General features: G+C 49.4%; 1 protein-coding gene across 1 annotated transcript in view; it reads left to right on the top strand.

Moving 5' to 3' along the window:
• rasgrf1 (Ras protein specific guanine nucleotide releasing factor 1) overlaps positions 1 to 22,021 on the top strand; it is a 173,218-nt gene that overhangs the window by 49,210 nt on the left and 101,987 nt on the right. The window contains exon 2 of the mRNA XM_038813451.1: positions 17,143 to 17,249. Within this exon, the coding sequence (XP_038669379.1) occupies positions 17,143 to 17,249 (107 nt within the window). The remainder of the gene's footprint in view (positions 1 to 17,142; positions 17,250 to 22,021) is intronic.

The following is a 22,021-nucleotide window of genomic DNA, read 5'->3' on the forward strand; positions in this document are numbered from 1 at the left end:
ATGAAGGCAAGCATGCCGTATGCCTTCTTGACTACCTTCTCCACCTGTGTTGCCCCTTTCAGTGACCTGTGGACCTGTACACCAAGATCTCTCTGTCTGTCAATACTCTTGAGGGTTCTGCCATTGTATATTCCCTACCTGCATTAGACCTTCCAAAATGCATTACCTCACATTTGTCCGGATTAAACTCCATCTGCCATCGCTCCGCCCAAGTCTCCAACTGATCTAAATCCTGCTGTATCCTCTGACAGTCCTCATCGCTATCCACAATTCAACCAACCTTTGTGTCGTCCGCAAACTTACTAATCAGACCAGTTACATTTTCCTCCAAATCATTTATATATACTATGAACAGCAAAGGTCCCAGCACTGATCACTGCGGAACACCATTAGTCACAGCCCTCCAATCAGAAAAGCACCCTTCCATTGCTACTCTCTGCCTTCTATGACCTAGCCAATTCTGCATCCATCTTGCCAGCTCACCCCTGATCCTGTGTGACTTCACCTTTTGTACCAGTCTGCCATGAGGGACCTTGTCAAAGGCCTTACTGAAGTCCATATAGACAACATCCACTGCCCTACCTGCATCAATCATCTTGTGCCCTCCTTGAAAAACTCTATCAAGTTAGTGAGACACGACCTCCCCTTCACAAAACCGTGCTGCCTCTCGCTAATACGTCCATTTGCTTCCAAATGGGAGTAGATCCTGTCTCGAAGAATTCTCTCCAGTAATTTCCCTATCACTGATGTAAGGGCTCACTGGCCAGTAGTTCCCTGGATTATCTTGCTACCCTTCTTAAACTAAGGAACAACATTGGCTATTCTCCAGTCCTCCGGGACTTCACCTGAATACTGAGGATCCAAAGATTTTTGTTAAGGCCTCAGCAATTTCCTCTCTTGCCTCCTTCAGTATTCTGGGGTAGATCCCATCAGACCCTGGGGACTTATCTACCGTAATATTTTTCAAGATGCCCAACACCTCGAGCGGGATTCTCCGACATCCCCCGCTGGGTCGGAGAATCGCCTGGGGGGGGGGGGGGGGGCGTGAATCCCGCCCCGCCGGCTGCCGAATTCTCCTGAGCCGGGGATTTGGCGGCCGCAGGAATCCCACCGTGCCAGTTGGGGTCCGCTCACAGCGACCCCCCCCGGTGATTCTCCTGCCCCGCAATGGGCCTATATTGGCCACCCGTATGTTACGACAGGTATTTCCGGCGTGAACTGGCTCCGCGGGAAGCCTCCGGGGTCCTCGGGGGGGGGGGGGGGGACGCAAGGGAATCTGATCCCAGGGGGTGCCCCCATGGTGGCCTGGCCCGTGATCGGAGCCCACCGATTCGCGGGCGGGCTTGTGCCATGGGGGCACACTATTCCTCCATAGCGGCTGGCGTACCGATCCATGATGACCAGTGCTGGGATGATGCCAGTACACGCTGGCGCTCCCGCGCATGCACCAACTCGCGCCGGCTGGCGGAGGCCCTTCGGCACCGGTTGGCATGGCGCCAAGCCCCTTCCGCGCCAGGCGGCACGGCGCAAACCACCCCGGCGCCGGCCTAGCCCCTGAAGGTGCGGAGGGGCTGCCCGACGCCAGAGTGGTTCACGTTACTCCTTCACGTTGGAGTTGCCCGCCCCACCGGTTTTCGAAGAAAACCGCCCCTCGTTGTTTTGGATGTCAATGTGACCCAGGCTATCTACACACCCTTCTCCAGAGACTCAACATCCACCAGGCTATCTACAAACCCTTCTCCAGAGACTCAACATCCACCAATTCCTTCTCTTTGGTGAATACTGATGCAAAGTATTCATTTAGTACCTCGCCCATTTCCTCTGGCTCCACACATAGATTCCCTCCCCTGTCCTTCAGTGGGCCAACCCTTTCCCTGGCTACCCTCTTGCTTTTTATGTATGTGTAAAAAGCCTTGGGAATTTCCTCAACCCTATTTGCCAATGACTTTTTGTGACCCCTTCTAGCCCTCCTGACTCCTTGCTTAAGTTCCTTCCTATTTTCCTTATATTCCACACAGGCTTTGTCTGTTCCCAGCCTTCTAGCCCTGACAAATGCCTCCTTTTTTTTTTGACGAGGCCTACAATATCTCTCGTTATCCAAGGTTCCCGAAATTTGCTGTATTTATCCTTCTTCCCCACAGGAACATGCCGGTCCTGAATTCCTTTGAACTGACATTTGAAAGCCTCCCACATGTCAGATGTTGATTTACCCTCAAACATCCGCCCCCAATCTACGTTCTTCAGTTCCCGCCTAATATTGTTATAATTAGCCGTCCCCCAATTTAGCACATTCACCCTGGGACCATTCTTATCCTTGTCCACCAACACTTTAAAACTTACTGAATTGTGGTCACTGTTCCCGAAATGCTCCCCTACTGACATTTCTACCACCTGTCCAGGCTCATTCCCCAATACCAGGTCCAGTACACCCCCTTCCCTAGTTGGACTATCTACATATTGTTTGAAGAACCCATCCTGGATGCTCCTTACAAACTCTTCTGGGGCGACCGGGCCTGGATGGGCCCGGCTGCTGCTTAGTTGTCCCAGATGGTGTGGTCCCAACTGGTTCTGCCCTGTGCCCACCAGATACGCCAGGGACAAGAGGGGGGTGGGGAGTCTGAGGTGTTTCGGCACCTCGCCTGTGGGAGTCACCGCCGTGGCCCCATCATCCCCTCCTCTCTCAGGGTGCCCAATATCCCCCGGGCTACTCCCTGGGATGGGGGTGCGATTGGAGCCATCCCTTGTTAACCATGGTTGAGCCACCTTCCCCTTCTTACTGTTGTACCAGACAGGCATGTACAATTACTGAAGTTCATCCATATGTTCTTTAAATGTCTGCCATTGCCTACCCACCATCAACCCCTTAATAGAATTTACAGTGCAGAAGGAGGCCATTCGGCCCATCGAGTCTGCACCGGCTCTTGGAAAGAGCACCCTACCCAAGGTCAACACCTCCACCCTATCTCAATAACCCAGTAACCCCACCCAACACTAAGGGCAATTTTTGGACAATAAGGGCAATTTAGAATGGCCAATCCACCTAACCTGCCCATCTTTGGACTGTGGGAGGAAACCGGAGCACCCGGAGGAAACCCACGCACACACGGGGAGGATGTACAGACTCCGCACAGACAGTGACCCAAGCCGGAATCGAACCTGAAACCCTGGAGCTGTGAAGACATTGTGCTATCCACAATGCTACTGTGCTACCTTAAGTATCCTTTGCCAACTTATCCTATCCAATGCACATCTCATACCTTCAAAGTTAGCTTTCTCTAAGTACAGGAACCTGGGGCAAAATTCTCCGACCCCCCGCAGGGTCGGGGAATCGCCTGGGGCTGGTGTAAATCCCGCCCCCGCCGTGGCCGGAATTCTCCGCCACCCGGGAATCGGAGGGAGCGGGAATCACGCCCCGCCGATCGGCGTGCCCCCCGCACCGATCGGCGTGCCCCCGGCGGCGATTCTCTGGCCCGCGATGGGCCGAAGTCCCGCCGCTGACAGGCCAATCCCGCCGACGTGGTTTAAACCATCTCTGTGTCGGCGGGATTGGCGGCGCGAGCGGGCCCCCGGGGTCCTGGGAGGGGTGTGGGGTGATCGGACCCCGGGGTGTGCCCCCACAGTGGCCTGGCCCGTGATCGGGGCCCACCGATCGGCCGGAGGGCCAATGCCGTGGGGGCACTCTTTTTCTTCCACTGCCGCCACGGCCTCCACCATGGCGGAGGCGGAAGAGACCCCCTCTACCGAGCATGCGCCGGGATGATGTCAGCGGCTGCTGACGTTCCGGCGCATGCGCGGACCGGCGAAGGCCTTTCGGCCAGCCCCGACGCCGGGCTGGTTGGCTCCAGTTTTGGCACCGGCCGGCGGAGTGGAAACCACTCCGGCACGGAGCTAGCCCCTAAAAGTGCGGTGAATTCCGCACCTTTGGGGAGGCCCGACGCCAGAGTGGTTGGCGCCACTCCGCTACGCCGGGACCCCCCGCCCCGCCGGGAAGGGGAGAATTTTGCCCCTGGTCTTAGACTTAACTGTGTCACTCTCCATCTTAATGAAGAATTCTGCGATATTATGGTCACCCTTCCCTGAAGGATCTCGCACCACAACGTGGCTAATTAATCCTTTCATTGTACAATACCCAGTCTAGGATGACCTGCTCTCTAGTTGGTTCCTCGACATATTGGACAACAAAACCATTCCTTATACATTCCAGGAAACCCTCCTCTATCGCATTGCTACCAGGTTGAATAGCTCAATCAATATGCAGGTTGAAGTCACCCATAATAACTGCTGTACCCTTACTGCCATCCAGCATTCTGAAAGAGGCAGTTGGAATCACCCCTTGCACGTGCAGGTGTCAGGGACACTGGAAGGATCCCTGAATTCCCACATTGCACAGGAGGAGTATGACATGGGTCACGGATCTCCTGCCATGGCTGAATCCTTAAGTTAACTTTACAACAACATCAAGACAGAGTAAGAGAAATGAAAAGAGAAAATAAAAATTAAAAATAAAAACTACTTATCAGTCACTAGTCAATCACTTACCTGATGGCCGTTATATCCTTTGTTACCTTTGCTTGTCCACATCACAGTGCTTTTGTTTTGGTTAGAGCAGGAGGGAGGGAGGGAAACGCTAATGTCGAGTTTCAGGCTTAACCATTGGATGATACAAATTGTCCAGGCTCCGTAAGGCATAAAATTCATCTTCTGTCGAAAACTGCAGAGAAAATTATAATACAATAGATTGAAAGGGTTCCATTACCAAGAATAACAGTGTGGAGAGTATCGACGAGGGAGTAACAGAGACACTTGGGAGAATAAAAATGACACAAGGGAAAGTAACAGAGACACTGGGGAGTGTAACTATGGCACTGGAGAGAGTTAATGATTATATTTTAATAATCTTTATTGTCACAAGTAGGCTCACATTAACACTGCAATGAAGTTACTGTGAAAATCCCCTAGTCGCCACATTCCGGCGCCTGTTCGGGTCACAGAGGGAGAATTCAGAATGTCCAATTCACCCAACAGCACATCTTTTGGAACTTGTGGGAGGAAACCGGAGCACCCACGCAGACACAGAGAGATGTGCGAAATACCCCACTACACTCATCCTCTCTCACAGAATGTGCTGCTTTAGACCATCCCTACCACTGCCCCATTCAACACATCCACACACACACACACCCCACACACACACTCACACGCACCCCCCCCACACACACACACACACCCCAGACACACACACCCCCACACACACACCCCACACCCCCCACACACACACCCCACATACACACACCCCACATACACACACGCACACACACACACCCACACACACACCCCCCACAAACAGACACATCCACACACACCCCACACACACACACCCCACACACACACACCCACACGCACCCCCCCCACACACACACACACACACCCCAGACACACACACCCCCACACACACACCCCACACCCCCCACACACACACCCCACATACACACACACCCAACATACACACACCCCACATACACACACGCACACACACCCCCCCCACAAACAGACACACCCACACACACACACACACCCCACACACACACCCACACGCACCCCCCCACACACACACACACCCCACACACACATACCCTCCTCCCCCCCGCACACACACATACCCTCCTCCTCCTCCCCCCCCCCACACACACACACACAGTAATATATTCTTAACAGTGTCCAAACTGCCTGTGCATCATTCAACGAGTTTACGTACTATCTATGAAACAGGGTTCCTTAAGCCCTTGGAACAAATCCCTTTTTCACTAATAATTCAGAGAAAGATTAAAGCTGGTACACATCAGACCAATTGCGCCTGCGCTGGTGTAGTGGATGGGTGAACTTAAGTGCATTTAAGTGAAAGTGAAAGTTGGATAAACACATGAGGGAGACAGGAGTAGAAGGATATGGTGATGGGGTGAGATGATTGGTCAGTTGGCTTGAATGACCCTGTTTCTGTGCTGTAATTACTTCATAATTAGTAAAACAGTGTTATTTTTGAAGGGTAATTCCTGTTGTAATGTAAGGTAGACTTGGCATGCAATATGTGCATGGAAAGATCCCAGAGATAATGCTGAGGTTAAATGAAGTTACATCTGGTAATGATGGTTGAAGGAGGAATAATGCCCAGGATGGGATTAGATTTGTGCCACAGGATCTCCTACAACCACCTGAATGTCAGACAGGTCCCTAGGTTATCAGACCATAAGACATTGGAGCAGAATTAAGCCACGTGGCCCATCAAGTCTGCTCCCATTTCAATCATGGCTGATATTTTCTCATCCCCATTCTCCTGCCTTCTCCCCATAACCCCTGATCCCCTTATTAATCAAGAACCTATCTATCTCTGTCTTAAAGACACTCAGTGATTTGGCCTCCACAGCTTTCTGCGGCAAAGAGTTCCACAGATTCACCACCCTCTGGCTGAAGAAATTCCTCCGCATCTCTGTTTTAATGGATCGTCCCTTTAGTCTGAAATGGTGTCCTCTGTTTCTAGTTTTTCTCTCCACAACCTCTCTATCCAGGCCTCGCAGTATCCTGTAAGTTTCAATAAGATCCCTTTTCATCCTTCTAAACTCCAACGAGTACAGGCCCAGAGTCCTCAACCATTCCTCATACGTCAAGTTCTTCATTCCAGGGATCATTCTTGTGAACCTCCTCTGGACCCTTTCCAAGGCCCCAGCACATCCTTCCTTCAATACAGGTCCCAAAACTGCTCACAACACTCCAAATGGGGTCTGACCAGAGCCTTATACAGCCTCAGAAGTACATCCCTGGTCCTGTATACTACCCCTCCTGACATGAATGCTAACATTACATTTGCCTTCCTAACTGCCAACTGAACCTGCACATTAACCTTGAGAGAATTGTGAACAAGGACTCCCAAGTTCCTTTGTGCTTCTGATTTCCGTAGCATTTCCCCATTTAGAAAATAGTCTGTGTCTAAATTCCTCCTTCCAAAGTGCATAACCTCACACTTTTCCACATTGTATTTAATTTGCCATTTCATTGCCCACTCTCCTAGCTTGTCCAAATAACAGCAAAAGGGATTATTATTTAAATGATAAAATATTAAAACATGCTGCTGTGCAGAGAGACCTGGGTGTGCTAGTGCATGAGTCGCAAAAAGTTGGTTTACAGGTGCAACAGGTGATTAAGAAGGCGAATGGAGTTTTGTCCTTCATTGCTAGAGGGATGGAGTTTAAGACCAGGGAGGTTATGCTGCAACTGTATGAGGTGTTAGTGAGGCCACACCTGGAGTATTGTGTTCAGTTTTGGGCTCCTTACCTGAGAAAGGATGTACTGGCGCTGGAGGGTGTGCAGAGGAGATTCACTAGGTTAATCCCAGAGTTGAGGGGGTTGGATTATGAGCAGAGGTTGAGTAGACTAGGACTGTACTCAGAATTTAGAAGGATGCGGGGGGGATCTTATAGAAACATATAAAATTATGAAGAGAATAGATAGGATAGATGCGGGCAGATTGTTTCCACTGGTGGGTGACAGCAGAACTAGGAGGCATAGCCTCAAAATAAGGGGAAGTAGATTTAGGACTGAGTTTAGGAGGAACTTCTTCACCTAAAGAGTTGTGAATATATGGAATTCCTTGCCCAGTGAAGCATTTGAGGCTCCTTCATTAAATGTTTTTAAGATAAAGATAGATAGTTTTTTGAAGAATAAAAGGATTAACGGTTATGGTGTTCAGGTCGGAAAGTGGAGCTGAGTCCACAAAAGTTCAGCCATGATCTCACTGAATGGCGGAGCAGGCTCGAGGGGCCAGATGGCCTACTCCTGCTCCCAGTTCTTATGTTCTTAAATCCTTCTGCAGTCCCCTTGCTTCCTCAATACTACCTGTCCCTCTACAAATCTTGGTACTATCTGCAAATTTAGCAACAGTGCCTTCAGTTCCTTCTTCCACATCATTAATATATATTGTAAAAAGTTGTTTAATGTCTCATTCAATTCGCGGGATGGTGGCACAGTGGTTAGCACTGCTGTGTCACAGCTCCAGCGTCCCGGGTTCAATTCTGACCTTGGGTGACTGTGCGAAGTCTGCAGGTTCTCCCCGTGTCTGCGTGGGTTTCCTCCGGGTGCTCCAATTTCCCCCAACAATTCAAAGATGTGCCAGTTTAGGTGGATTGGCCATGCTAAATTGCCCCTTAGTGGGCAAAAATATGCAGGTTCGGTGGGGCTATGGGGATAGGATGGGGGAGTAGGCCTAGTAGGCTCTTTTGGAGGGTTGGCGCAGTCCAGATGGGATGAATGGCCTCCTTCTTCATTGTAGGAGTTCCATGGTATTATAAGTTCAAGTCTCGGTGAGCAATGGTTAGTGCGGGTGGGAAGAGAAAAAGTGGTCAGATACACTTTCCAAATGTTTTTGGACACTGAGGAATCAAAGATGCCGGATTGGGGTGGGGAGGAAAGTGGGGTTACGCTAGAAGACCAGCCATGATCTTAAATAGAGAAGATGGATCAAGAGTGGGCATGGTTTACTCCTGCTCCGATTCCGAATGTACTTGTGTAGAATATTCAACAAGCGGCTATTGTCAAATGACAGTAATGGGTTGTAAAGGTACGAGAGTAATAGTCTGATGAGCAAATATTGCAGCGGCAGCGATGTACCAAATAAAGCAATCACTTCACCCATTCATGATTTTGTTCCGTTTGTATGCCTCTACCTCACAAAGTACGTACCTTGTACTATAAATATTATCTGCCCCGAATCAAACCTGTGATGAAGCCTTCCTGTAAAAATCCCCTTCAGCATTTTTATTTCCAGTCTGATTCAGTGCACAATTTATTGTCTAGAAAATAGCACACTTCAGAGTATAAGATCAGCATTTACCCCACATGTTTAACCCACATGTTTAACCCCACATGTTTAACTCACATGTTTAACCCCACATGTTTAACTCACATGTTTAACCCCACATGTTTAACTCACATGTTTAACCCACATGTTTAACCCACATGTTTAACCCCACATGTTTAACTCACATGTTTAACCCCACATGTTTAACCCACATGTTTAACCCCACATGTTTAACCCCACATGTTTAACCCCACATGTTTCACCCACATGTTTAACCCACATGTTTAACCCCACATGTTTAACCCACATGTTTAACCCCACATGTTTAACCCCACATGTTTCACCCACATGTTTAACTCACATGTTTAACCCCACATGTTTAACCCCACATGTTTAACCCACATGTTTAACCCCACATGTTTAACCCCACATGTTTAACCCCACATGTTTAACCCCACATGTTTAACCCCACATGTTTCACCCACATGTTTAACCCCACATCTTTAGCCCTCATGTTTAACCCCACATGTTTAACACACATGTTAATGCCACATGTTTAACACACATGTTTAACCCCACATGTTAACTCCACATGTTTAACACAGATGTTTAACACACATGGTTAACACATCTGCTAACCCCACATGTTTACCACACATGTTTAACCCACCATGTTTAACACACATGTTTAACCCCACATGTTTAACACACATGTTTAACCCCACATGTTTAACCCCACATGTTTAACCCACATGTTTAACACACATGTTTAACCCACATGTTTAACCCCACATGTTTAACCCCACATGTTTAACACACAGGTTTAACCCACATGTTTAACCCTGCATGTTTAACCCACATGTGTAGCCCCCATGTTTAACCCCACATGGTTAACCCCACATGTTCAACACACATGTTAACGCCACATGTTTAACACACATGTTTAACCCAACCTGTTAACTCCACATGTTTAACACAGATGTTTAACACACATGGTTAACACATCTGCTAACCCCACATGTTTACCACACATGTTTAACCCAACATGTTTAACACACATGTTTAACCCGCATGTTTAATGCCGCATGTTTAACCCCACATCTTTAGCCCTACATTTTTAACACCACATGCTTAACCCACATGTCTAGCCCCATGTTTAACCCCTCATGTTTAACCCCACATGTTTAACCCCACATCTTTAGCCCCACGTCTTTAATGCCACATGTTTAACCCACATGTGTAGCCCCCATGTTTAACCTCACATGTTTAACACACTTGTTTAACCCACATATTTAACCCCACATGTTTAACCCCACATGTTTAACACACTTGTTTGACTCACATGTTTAATCCCACAGGTTTAACCCACATGTTTAACCCCACATGTTAACCCCACGTTTAACCCACATGTATAGCCCCGCGTTTAACTCCATATGTTTAACACACATTTAAAATGCATGTTTAACACACATGTTTGACACGCATGCTAACTCACATGTTTAACCCACACATTTAACACACATGTTTAACCCCACATGTTTAACCCCACATCTTTAGCTCCACGTCTTTAACCCCAGATGTTTAACCCACATGTGTAGCCCCCATGTTTAATCCCACATGTTTAGCCCCACATGTTTAACACACATGTTTAACCTACATCTTTAACCCCACATGTTTAACACACAGGTTTAACCCCACATATTTAAAGCCACATTAAGCCCGTGTGTTTAATCCACATATGTAGCCCCCATGTTTAACCCCAAATGTTTAACACACATGTTAACTCCACATGTTTAGCACACATGTTTAACCCCACAAGTTAACTCCCCATGTTTAACACACATGTTTAACACACATGTTTAACACACATGGTTAACACACATAGTTAACACATTTGCTAACTCCACATGTTTACCACAGATGTTTAACACACGTGTTTGTTTCCCGCTATTGGAACGACTTTTCTCCCTCGCAGCTCAAATTTGTAAATGCCGGTGATTTCTCTCTGTTCCTGTGTCAATGGGCGGGATTCTCTAATAATGGGGCTATGTCCCCCACGCCAGCGTGAAACCCGGTACCAACCACTCTGGCGTCAACGGCCCCCCCCCCCCCCCCGAGAATGAGGAATTCTCCCCTTTCTCGGGGCTAGGTTGCCGCAGGAGTGGTCCCTGCAGCTCCAGCCGGCGAGGAACAGCGGGCGCAATTTTGTGCAGGTTGCAGGTGCGGAACGGCTGGCGTATTTCCTCGCATGCCGGCGGGACGCGGCAGGACTCGGCCAAACTCGTCAGCCACTCAGCCCATCGGGGCCCGGAGAATCACCGGGGATGCCGCTGTCAATGGCCCCCAACCGGCGTGGCAGTGATCGCGCGGGCGCCCGCAAATCAGCGCTGGAGAATGCGGAAGCCGGAATCGGGGGCGGTGGGGCGCGATTCTCGCCGGCCGTTTCCCCCACCGGCACCGGGTCGGTGAATCCCGGCCAACGTTCCTGGGGAAGGAATCATTTTGGCGGAATTTCTTACATGTCAATATGAATTTCTGTGACGATTGAAAGGAAAAACATGAATTCCGTTGTAAAATTAGATCTTTCAAGCTGTGCTATTTTTTAAGATAACTATTGGGATACCTCAAATTTCATAAGAAGTTTTAAGTCATAGAATTTAGAGCGCAGAATGAGGCCATTTGGCCCATCGAGTCTGCACCGGCCCTTGGAAAGAGCATCCCACTCAAGCACACACCTCCTCCACCCCATCCCCTTAACCCAGTAACCCCAATTAACCTTTTTGGACACTAAGGGCAATTGATCATGACCAATCCACCTAACCCGCACATCTTTGGACTGTGGGAGGAAACCGGAGCACCCGGAGGAAACCCACGCACACACGGGGAGAACGTGCAGACTCCGCACAGACAGTGACCCAAGCCGGGAATTGAACCTGGGACCCTGGAGCTGTGAAGCAACTGTGCTAACCACTATGCTACCCTGCTGCCCCTGTCTGAATATTTTCTTCATTTGTCTTTTTGAAATAAATTTAGACTACCCAATTATTTCTTTTTCCAATTAAGGGGCAATTTAGCGTGGCCAATCCACCTACCCTGCACATCTTTGGGTTGTGGGGGTCGAAACCCACGCAAACACGGGGAGAATGTACAAACTCCACACGGACAGTGACCCGGGGCCGGGATCAAATGCCGGGTCCTCGGCGCCGTGAGGCAGCAGTGCTAACCACTGCGTCACCGTGCCGCCACTTTCTTGGTTTGGCGTTGGAGTTTGTCTGCTTATGTTTTTCCAATGCACCTTGAGTTGCTTTTCAATGTGAAAGGTGCAACATAAATGCAGGTGTTGTTGTTGTAGTTTCCCCCTCCCACTGGATGATGAGAGAGCCACCAATGAAGGCAATGTAATCTCATGGGGGATGAGGCTAATATCAATCATCCAAAAACCTGGCATTACCACTTTGCAGAGGGAGATAAAGATTATCTTGTTGATTCCTCTAGGAATATGAATAATGTATAAAAACATTTCCTGACATGTGATTCATAAAACCATAAGACATAGGAGCAGAATTAGGCCACTCGGCCCATCGAGTCTGCTCCGTCATTCAGTCATGGCTGATATTTTCTCATCCCCATTCTCCTGCCTTCTCCCCATAACCCCTGATCCCCTTATCAATCAAGAACCTATCTATCTCTGTCTTAAAGACACTCAGCGATTTGGCCTCCACAGATTCACCACCCTCTGGCTGAAGAAGGGTCCCTAAACAACATGTTCAAAACTACTGGCAATATTTCCAATTCTCTTCCCGCACCTTAGCCACAACTGGATGACCTGTAATCCTGGTTTAATTTTAATCAGGTTCTTCTTCTTTAGTCTTAATTCTTTCAACCATCCTTACCCTGTACCATTCAAAATCCCAAAGGTGACAACCAGCCTCTCCCAATAACATTCTTTAACTAAACTGAAAACAATTACATTTTATTTCCCGTTTGTTTTTTTAATTCATTTATGGAGTGTGGGTGTCGCTGGTTAGGCCAGCATTTATTGACATTCCCTAGTTACCCTTCAGAAGGTGGTGGTGAGTTGCCTTCTTGAACTCCCTCCCTAACAGCCCCTCCGACACCGTTCACAAATATCCTCCACCCTATCAAACAGCCGGCTCATCCTCGACTTCATCACGTGCGTTCTGTGCACCACCTTTAGCTGTATCAACCTCAACCTCGCACACAAGGTTGAGGCATTCACCCTCACAGCACCTCACACCACAACCCCTCCTCTAGCGCCATCCCTAACTCCTCCTCCCGCTTGACCCTAACCCCCCTCCAGAGACACCTTATCTTCCTCCAAAATCCTCCCATAAATCACCGAGATGACCCCGCCCTCCAACCCCATCACCGGCAACACCTCCACCAGCAACGAGGAGGATGGTGCACTGGAAAGTTCGGAAAGATCTTTTCCACAAAGTTCCCTACCTGCACACACCCTCTCCACCAGGGAACCTCAACTCCCCAAACTGGCAAACTGTCCTTCCAAGAAAAAGTCCTTCATCTCCATCGCTCCTCTTTCCACCCATCCTCCAAATCTTGGCTCCAGTCTTGACCTCGAAAGTTTCTTATTTCCATTAGTGAGCACTGTTGCCGACATCGTGTCGTGGAGGAGTCGGAGGAAGTTGATGAATTTCTCTGGGCAGCCGGCCTTTGACGGTCTTCTACAGCACTTCCCGATTGACTGAGTAAAAAGCCTTGGTCAGATCGATGAAGGCCATGTAGAGTGGTTGATGTTGCTCCTGGCATTTCTCTTGAAGTTGTCGAGCAGTGAAAACCATGTCCGCTGTTCCACGGTTAGGTCAGAAGCCATACTGGCTTTCCAGAAGGATTTCTTCAGAGGTTGGGAGAAGGTGTTGGGAGAGGGCAGCACGGTAGCATTGTGGATAGCACAAATGCTTTACAGCTCCAGGGTCCCAGGTTCGATTCCGGCTTGGGTCACTGTCTGTGCGGAGTCTGCACATCCTCCCCGTGTGTGCGTGGGTTTCCTCCGGGTGCTCCGGTTTCCTCCCACAGTCCAAAGATGTGCAGGTTAGGTGGATTGGCCATGATAAATTGCCCTTAGTGTCCAAAATTGCCCTTGGTGTTGGGTAGGGTTACAGGGTTATGGGGATAGGGTGGAGGTGTTGACCTTGGGTAGGGTGCTCTTTCCAAGAGGCGGTGCAGACTCGATGGACCGAATGGCCTCCTTCTGCACTGTAAATTGTGTGTGTGTGTCGAGCAAGGTTTTGGGCGATGATCTTCCTGGTCATGGAAAGTAGGCACATTCCTTGGTACTTCTCACAATCTGCTTTGTCCCCTTTCTTAAAGATGGTGGCTCTGATGGCAGGAATTTCTTCTCTGTTCCAGACTTGCAGGAGCAGCTGATGGAGATGATGGATGTTCTCTTCTCCTGCAAGTTTGGCAGGAGGATTACTAGTTCAGTGCCAATACCACCACGCTATTGCCTCCTGCAGTCCGCAGTGTGGTGATCTCATATCATCAATGTTGCATTTTCTAACACCTACTTATCTGGAAGCTTTTCTCAAATAAGGCTACTTGCAGCATTACATTAACTCAGTAATATGTACACCAGTGATCATCTTCCTTCACACAGATCCGGTAAATCAGAGTTCCTCTCAAGCTGATTTAAGACAGTCACTATGTGTGAATTTCATAAAAATCTGGAATTCCTCATTCATCCTAATTTCTAATGATGACCACAAAACCATTGTCGATTGTTGTTAAACCCCATCTGGTGCCCATTCTCCCCGTGTCTGCGTGGGTCTCACCCCCACAACCCAAAGACGTGCAGGGTAGGTGAATTGGTCACATTAAATTGCCCCTTAATTGGATAAAAGAATTGGATACTCTAAATTTATTTTTTTTAAACCCCAATCTGGTTCATTGATGACCTTTAGGGAAGGAAATCTGCTGTCTTTACCTGGCCTGGTCTCCTTTTGACTCTTATATGCCTTCCAAAATGGCCTATCATTGGGTAATAAATACTGACCCAGCCAGCATCTATCTGTCTGGTTGACTTTGTATAGCTCTGCTGTCTACATTTGTGTGGGAGTATTACAGTTTTATAGGGCAGCATGGTAGCCCAGTGGTTAGCACTGTTGCTTCACAGCACCAGGGACCCGGGTTCGATTCCCGCTTGGGTCACTGTCTGTGTGGAGTCTGCACGTTCTCCCTGTGTCTGCGTGGGTTTCCTCTGGGTGCTCCGGTTTCCTCCCACAGTCCCGAAAGACGTGGGATTCACCGACCCCCCCGACGGGTCGGAGAATCCCCGGGGGGGGGGGGGGGGGGGCGCGAATCCTGCCCCTCCGCTCTGACACCGGCTGCTGCTTTCTCCGTCGCTGGTATTCAGGCGGGGGCGGGGTTTACGCCGTGCCGGTCGGGGGCCGTTTGCAGCGGCCCCCCCCCCGGCAATTCTCCAGGCCCCAATGGGCTGAGCGGCCGTCGTTTCCTGGCCAGTCCTGCCGGCGTGAAATGAACATGGTCCATCACGGCGGGACCTGGCTTGTAGGCCGGCTAGGTGAGTCTACTGGGGGGGGGGGGGGCGCAGGGGGATCCAGTTCAGGGGGGCCCCCACGGTGGCCTGACCCGCGATCGGTGCCCACCGATCTGCGGGTAGGGCTGTGCTGTGGGGACATTCTTTCCTTCTGCGCCATTGCCGGCGTGGAGAAGGACCCCCCTGCGGGTACACAGGAAACACGCCGGCCGTCCTGCGCATGCGCCAACTCGCGCCGGACCTTCGCCACCATTTGGCGTGGTGCCAACCCCTCCGCCACCGGCCTAGGCCCGGAAGTGTTCCGGTCAGCCCGACGCCGGAGTGGTTCGCGTCGCTCTTGCCGCCGGCGCGGGCCATCGGGCAGCTGAGAATTGTACATTCTGAGTTCTCCCTCCGTGTACCCAATAATAATAATAATCTTTATTGTCACAAGTAGGCTTACATTGCAATGCAATGAAGTTACTGTGAAAATCCCCTAGTCGCCACATTCCGGCGCCTGTTCGGGTACACCGAGGGAGAATTCAGAATGTCCAATTCACCTAACAAGCACGTCTTTCGAGACTTGTGGGAGGAAACCGGAGCACCCGGAGGAAACCGTGGGAGAACGTACAGACTTCATTGCAGTGTTAATGTAAGCTTACTTGTGACAATTAAGATTATTTTAAAATAATTACAGTCTTGCAGCTGAGAGCCTGTTATTCTTCTATGATGGGATTGAATGTCTTAATGAACATAGGGAATGGAACCCTCTATACCTGAACTGCCTTGTGTCAGGAGGTGTGGAATGGTCCTTTGTGTGAACTGCTCACACTGTCCACTTTCTCCTCAATATAGAAAAAACATGTGAATAAACCAGTCTCACCTTCCATTCACCAGATATCTTCCTTCCCCTGTTGATATTTTAATGCAGAATTATATCTGGATCGAGACTATGTATTCACACCTGCTGAAACACAAATTGTGTCTGTTCCAAACACATTGCTTTAAGTGCAGATCCAGAGGTGGGGGTCAACGAGGGAGTGGAATAGATGTTGCTCAATATCATTTAGCCAGTAAAGCTTTTATCAAATTTTTGCTCTCAAACTGGTTCAAAGTAAGATGATGGAGCCACACTGGGAGACAAAGTTAATTTAGCAATAGAATTTGTCTCTGACTCAACCTAGAGTCTATAATTGTTTCCTGAACCTATTTCTATTGAGTGCTTCAATGGTTTTCTATGGCAATTTATTTTGCATTTCTCCCCCTTTGTGAGTGCCGCAGGAATTCTCTTTTAATTCCTAACTCGCTCGCTTTGATTTCCCCACTGATTCTTACAGGGGTCCTCAATCCTCCAGGATTGTCCTGGAGGTGGCAGGGGTTAAAGGTTAATCTCCAGGAAGCTATTGCGAAATAATAACTCAGGGAGAAAAATCACAGGGGCATTAAAAAAATTGCAAGTGTTTTATTTTTCACGTTCAATGAACACTTTGGTTTACTCGTTGTAAAAATATTGGAGATGAAGGAAGTGGAAGCAAGGCTTTATCAATGACAGTCGAGAATCATCCAATCGGGTTATGAAGCATCTGTCCACGTTCCGACTGGTTAGGGGGTGGGCAGGTCACCTTAAGGGTTGAGGTATCAGGTGACCAATTCCGGGAGGGTGGGGTGGAATGATAGCGGCAGGAAGCTATAGGATGAAACTTCCTTGAACATGTCCAAAAAGAGTTCTGGATGATTGCCTCATTGAAATATTTTGTGATTTTTTTTTTTCTTTCCACAGTATTATTTCACAATTAACTTTGGCCACGATGCTCAGAAAGCCCTGGAACTAAGGACGGAGGATGTGAAGGATTGTGATGACTGGGTGGCAGCAATTGGCCATGCAAGGTAGGGCCAAGCTTGACTATTCCCATGTACTCTGGCCAATCCAACAGCTTTCACCCTCTGTAAACATGAGCTTGTCAACATCTTTACTGCCCATATCCTAACTCGCACCAGGTCCTGTTCATCCTCTAGGCTCATTGGCCTACTGACTCCCAGTCCCGCAATGCCTCAATTATAAAACTATCATCCTTGCCTTCAAATCCCTCCATCCCTTTGCTTGTCCCTATCTCTGTAAACTCCTCCAACCCTCTGAGATATCTGCTGTCCTCTAATTCCGTCTTTTTGCACATCAGCTTAATTGGCCGGTTTAGCTCAGTGGGCTAGACAGCTGGTTTGTGATGCAGAACAAGACCAGTAGCGCGGGTTCAATTCCCGTACCAGCTTACCCAAACAGGCGCCGTAATGTGGCGAATAGGGGCTTTTCACAGTAACTTCATTGATGCCTACTTGTGACAGTAAAATATTATTATTAGTCTCTAAACTCTGGAATTCCCTCCCTCAGTCCCTCCACATCCACATTTAAAATGCTCCTTATGACCTAGTACGTTGGCCAAGCTTTTGGTTTGCTATTTTGAACATCTGGTTACAGAAGAAAAAGAAAAATATCAGTCGTACCGGAGTTTTGAGAGACTAGGGAATCATGCTCAGATGGATGAATAGTCCGTCACCCCTCACTTCCAAAAGGTTTGATGTTACAGGATGATCTCAGTGTGAACTGCTGAAGAGTTGCTCTAATGAAGAAGCAATGAGGTTGGCAGGAGAACAAATTTCCTAGCGGGGGCCAACAGTGTTGTACATAACACGGGGGCAGACCAGAAGTAGCCTTTTGGTGCATCTCTGCCCCAGACTAAACTAGACCGTAGGAGCTTGATACTCTTCAAAAAAAACCACAAAAAATATTTAAAGTCATTAGTCCCAAGCACTTCAATCAAACCTTTTCCAATTTTACTTCAGCTGTTCCAACAGCAAAGCTCTGCCTCTCAAAAGATATTAAACCCTATAGGAAACTGTCAAAACAATCGGCACTCAAGCTGTGTTGGTTTAGACATAACGGCTCTTGACTTGTTTATGAAACCATGTGGGCCTACCTTTGGGACCTGACCTTGATGGTCTTTGGTTTCTATGGCTACTAAAAGCGATTTGGGTTATTGTTAGTCATGTCTGTCAAATAATTGGCCACTTGACTAAACAGAGTACATTGCAGAAGGAGAAACTGGCATTGACCTTAAGGAATGACTTTAACCCCGGTGTGCCAATCAACCAACTCTCCGCGTGATTTCCAAACCTTTGCCTGAGGCTGCTTATCTCTCACTTCTCGCATGCGGCTAAACAAATTCTCAAATGTGTTGAAAATGTAAAATGTAAAAGTTGAGATAAACCCCTGATATGGGAGAGTTACTGGCAAGGCTGGCATTTAATGCCCGCCCCAGTTGACCTGAGAAGGTGGTGACAGACGGGCTGCCTCCTTCTGTTGTTTGCGAATATTAGGTTGCTCGGTCAACTCGGAGGATCAGTTGAATGTTGGCCACGTATGTGTCAGGCTAGAGTGACATACAGGCCCAGAGCGTGTGGAGATGGCAGACTTCCTTCATTAGTGCCGCGACTTGTAACTCACCTGGAAGAGATATTAGGGAGGAGGGGGTAGTGATTATGGAGCTTACTGGCTCTCCATCAGGAGGGGGATAACATTCTGAAATAGATTAGGAAAATGAAGAAAATAAAGAGTGTAGAGAGTCAGTGAGGGTAATCCAGCAGGTGGCATGATGATTGCAACATATGGGTGGTTAATGTGCCAATACTGTCTGTATGAGGTTTATAATTAGCACAATTAATATTTGCGTGAATTTGATTACTAGCCTGAGAGTAGCTATGAATGCAGCTACCAGTAGGTGTAAATTAGATGAGAGTGTGAGGATGGCAGTGTTATAATGAGGTGATGTGTTGCTTTACACATTTCTGCCTGGTTGTTCGTATGCTGCCATAGAAAGTAATTGCTGATTTAACACAACAGAGGAATCGCTTGTGAAAGAAAAGCCAAGGTCCCTAATTGGATAGCTAGCACACACAGAACAGGCCGAATGGCCTCCTTCTGTGCTGTATCATTCGATGATTGTCTTCTGGTAGTGACAGCAATAGTGGAGCCATTGACTAAAGGCAGTGATCAATCAATGAATTTACAACAGATCCACACGTGAGGTTGTGACAGCTCCCCCACAACGGCGGAGAGTTTCCGGAACCACGAGGGTGATTTTTCACGCAACTCGCCACGTGCTGCGTGGCGGGGGAGGTAGCACGCCATTGGCCAGCGGCAGGGTCTTCTGGGTCCCACCATTGTCAACGCGGTTTCCCATTGAATGCACCCCGATTAGAAATTAACATCACCCCCCCCCCCCCCCCCCCCCACACACATCCCATCCCCCCCACCCTTGCCGCCACAACCGTCGGGCTCGCTCTCTCTCTCTCTCTCCCCCCACCCCCCACCCACCACCACATCCACCGACCTCGCTCCCTCCCCCTCACTGCCCACTCCCCTCTCCATGCTAGGAGTGGCACTATGTGGGCATGTCCCTCTCCCATGGGGGCTATACTTACATTTGTGCTCCCCCTACGCCCCCCCCCCCCCCCCCCCCCCGTAAACCTCACCGAGGTGACGTCAGCAAGGTTTGTATATTCAGTAATGGGGTTCATGTGGCATGGGGGTGGGGGGCAGCAAATCATATTCAAATTTATTTAAACCATTAAAATTAGATTATTTCCCTTTGTGGTCATGGACCACAGTGCTTTGGGGCTTCCTGAGATCATGAAATGCGAGTCTTTCTCTCTTCCATGCGATTTCCATGTAGAAGACAAACTGGACGGATCTCAGTCTCCTCCCATCTAACAAATCCATGTGATCCAGTGCAGCCAATCCGATGCCTCGATTTGAGATCAGAAACACCAAGCATTGGCATTGAGTGCGGGAGCGGTCACGTTTTTGCGGTCCATAGTTCTGCTCATCTTTTAATCCGACATTTCACCTTGGTGCATATTTGTCTTTGTAGCGCTAACAATTATACTCAAAGCCGAAAGACTGGTACAATAGAGGCTTTATTGCTGTACGATGCTGTCCCTCCATCTGCAACTGTAGACTAAAGGTCTGAGTGGCTCACATGCATATTTATACACAAGCTCCCTGTGGGCGGAGCTAGCCGGCAGGGGCTTACCGGAGGAACCTGTATTACAGGTACAGGCATACATCCCCCTACTGCAGTACACATAACTACAGTGGTTATCTCACCACATTCACCCCCTGTAAAAAAAGTCCAGCGGGGGTGACATGTAACTCTAATGCAAAGGATGCTATTTACAAGAGAGTCCAACAAGGAAAATCAAGAGTCCATCCGGTTAGCAGGTTACAGGTTGAGCCGAATCGGTGGTCGAACGTTCCGCTGTGATCGGCGTAGCTGTGATGGTGACATCGGCACAGGCGGTGATGGCAACAATGGTGCAGGTGTTGGCGGTGTTGGTGCTGGCTGCTGGCGGGATGACTCCGAGAGCAAGCCAAAATCTTCCATGTCCTCCAGGGTGGGCAGGGGGATGAGGGATGGACCTGGTGGGGACGAATAGGGGGGCGCCGGGGTTGGCGCGGGAAGAGAAAGGGGTGTGGGCATGGGATCGGCACCTGAGGGAGCCAGGTCCCGGAGCGAGACTGTGTCCTGGCGGCCGTCGGGGAACTCCACGTAGGCATACTGAGGGTTGGCGTGTAGGGGGCGTACTTTGTCCACCAGGGGTTCCGCCTTGTGGTGCCGGACATGCCTACGGAGAAGGGCTGGGCCCGGAGTCGTGAGCCACGTTGGGAGCGACACCCCGGATGTGGACTTCCTAGGGAAGGCAAAAACACGTTCATGGGGTGTACTGTTAGTTGCGGTGCACAGTAGTGACCGAATGGAATGGAGCGCATCAGGGAGGACCTGCTGCCAGCGAGCGGCTGGGAGGTTCCTGGACCGTAGGGCCAGCTGGACGGCCCTCCATACCGTCCCGTTCTCCCTCTCTACCTGCCCGTTACCCCGGGGGATGCAGCTGGTCGTCCTGCTGGAGGCGATACCCCTGCTGAGCAGGAAATGACGCAGCTCATCGCTCATGAACGAGGAACCCCTGTCACTGTGGATGTAGGCGGGGAAACTGAACAGGGCGAAAATGGAATCCAGGGCCTTGATGACGGTGGCAGACGTTATATCCGGGCATGGGATGGCGAATGGGAACCTAGAAAATTCATCGACCACACTAAGGATGTAGGTGTTGCGGTCGGTGGAGGGAAGGGGCCCTTTGAAATCCACGCTGAGGCGTTCAAAGGGGCGGGACGCTTTTACCAGGCGCGCGCGATCTGGCCGGTAGAAGTGCGGCTTGCACTCGGCACAGATCTGGCAGTCTCTGGTGACTGTCCGTACTTCCTCGACGGAGTAGGGCAGATTGCGGGCTTTGATCAGATGGTACAAACGAGTGACCCCCGGATGGCAAAGGCTCTCGTGCAAGGCACGGAGCTGGTTTACTTGTGCGCTGGCACATGTACCTTGGGAGAGGGTGTCTGGGGGCTCGTTGAGCTTGCCAGGGCGATACAAGATCTCGTAGTTAAAGGTGGAGAGCTCGATTCTCCACCGCAAGATTTTGTCATTCTTGATCATGCCCCGCTGCGTGTTGTTGAACATGAAGGCTACCGACCGTTGGTCAGTGAGGAGAGTGAATCTCCTGCCGGCCAGGTAATGCCTCCAGTGCCGCACCGCTTCAACGATTGCCTG

This window comes from Scyliorhinus canicula, chromosome 12 (genome assembly GCF_902713615.1).
Source record: "Scyliorhinus canicula chromosome 12, sScyCan1.1, whole genome shotgun sequence".
In the NCBI taxonomy this organism is placed as follows: domain Eukaryota; kingdom Metazoa; phylum Chordata; class Chondrichthyes; order Carcharhiniformes; family Scyliorhinidae; genus Scyliorhinus; species Scyliorhinus canicula.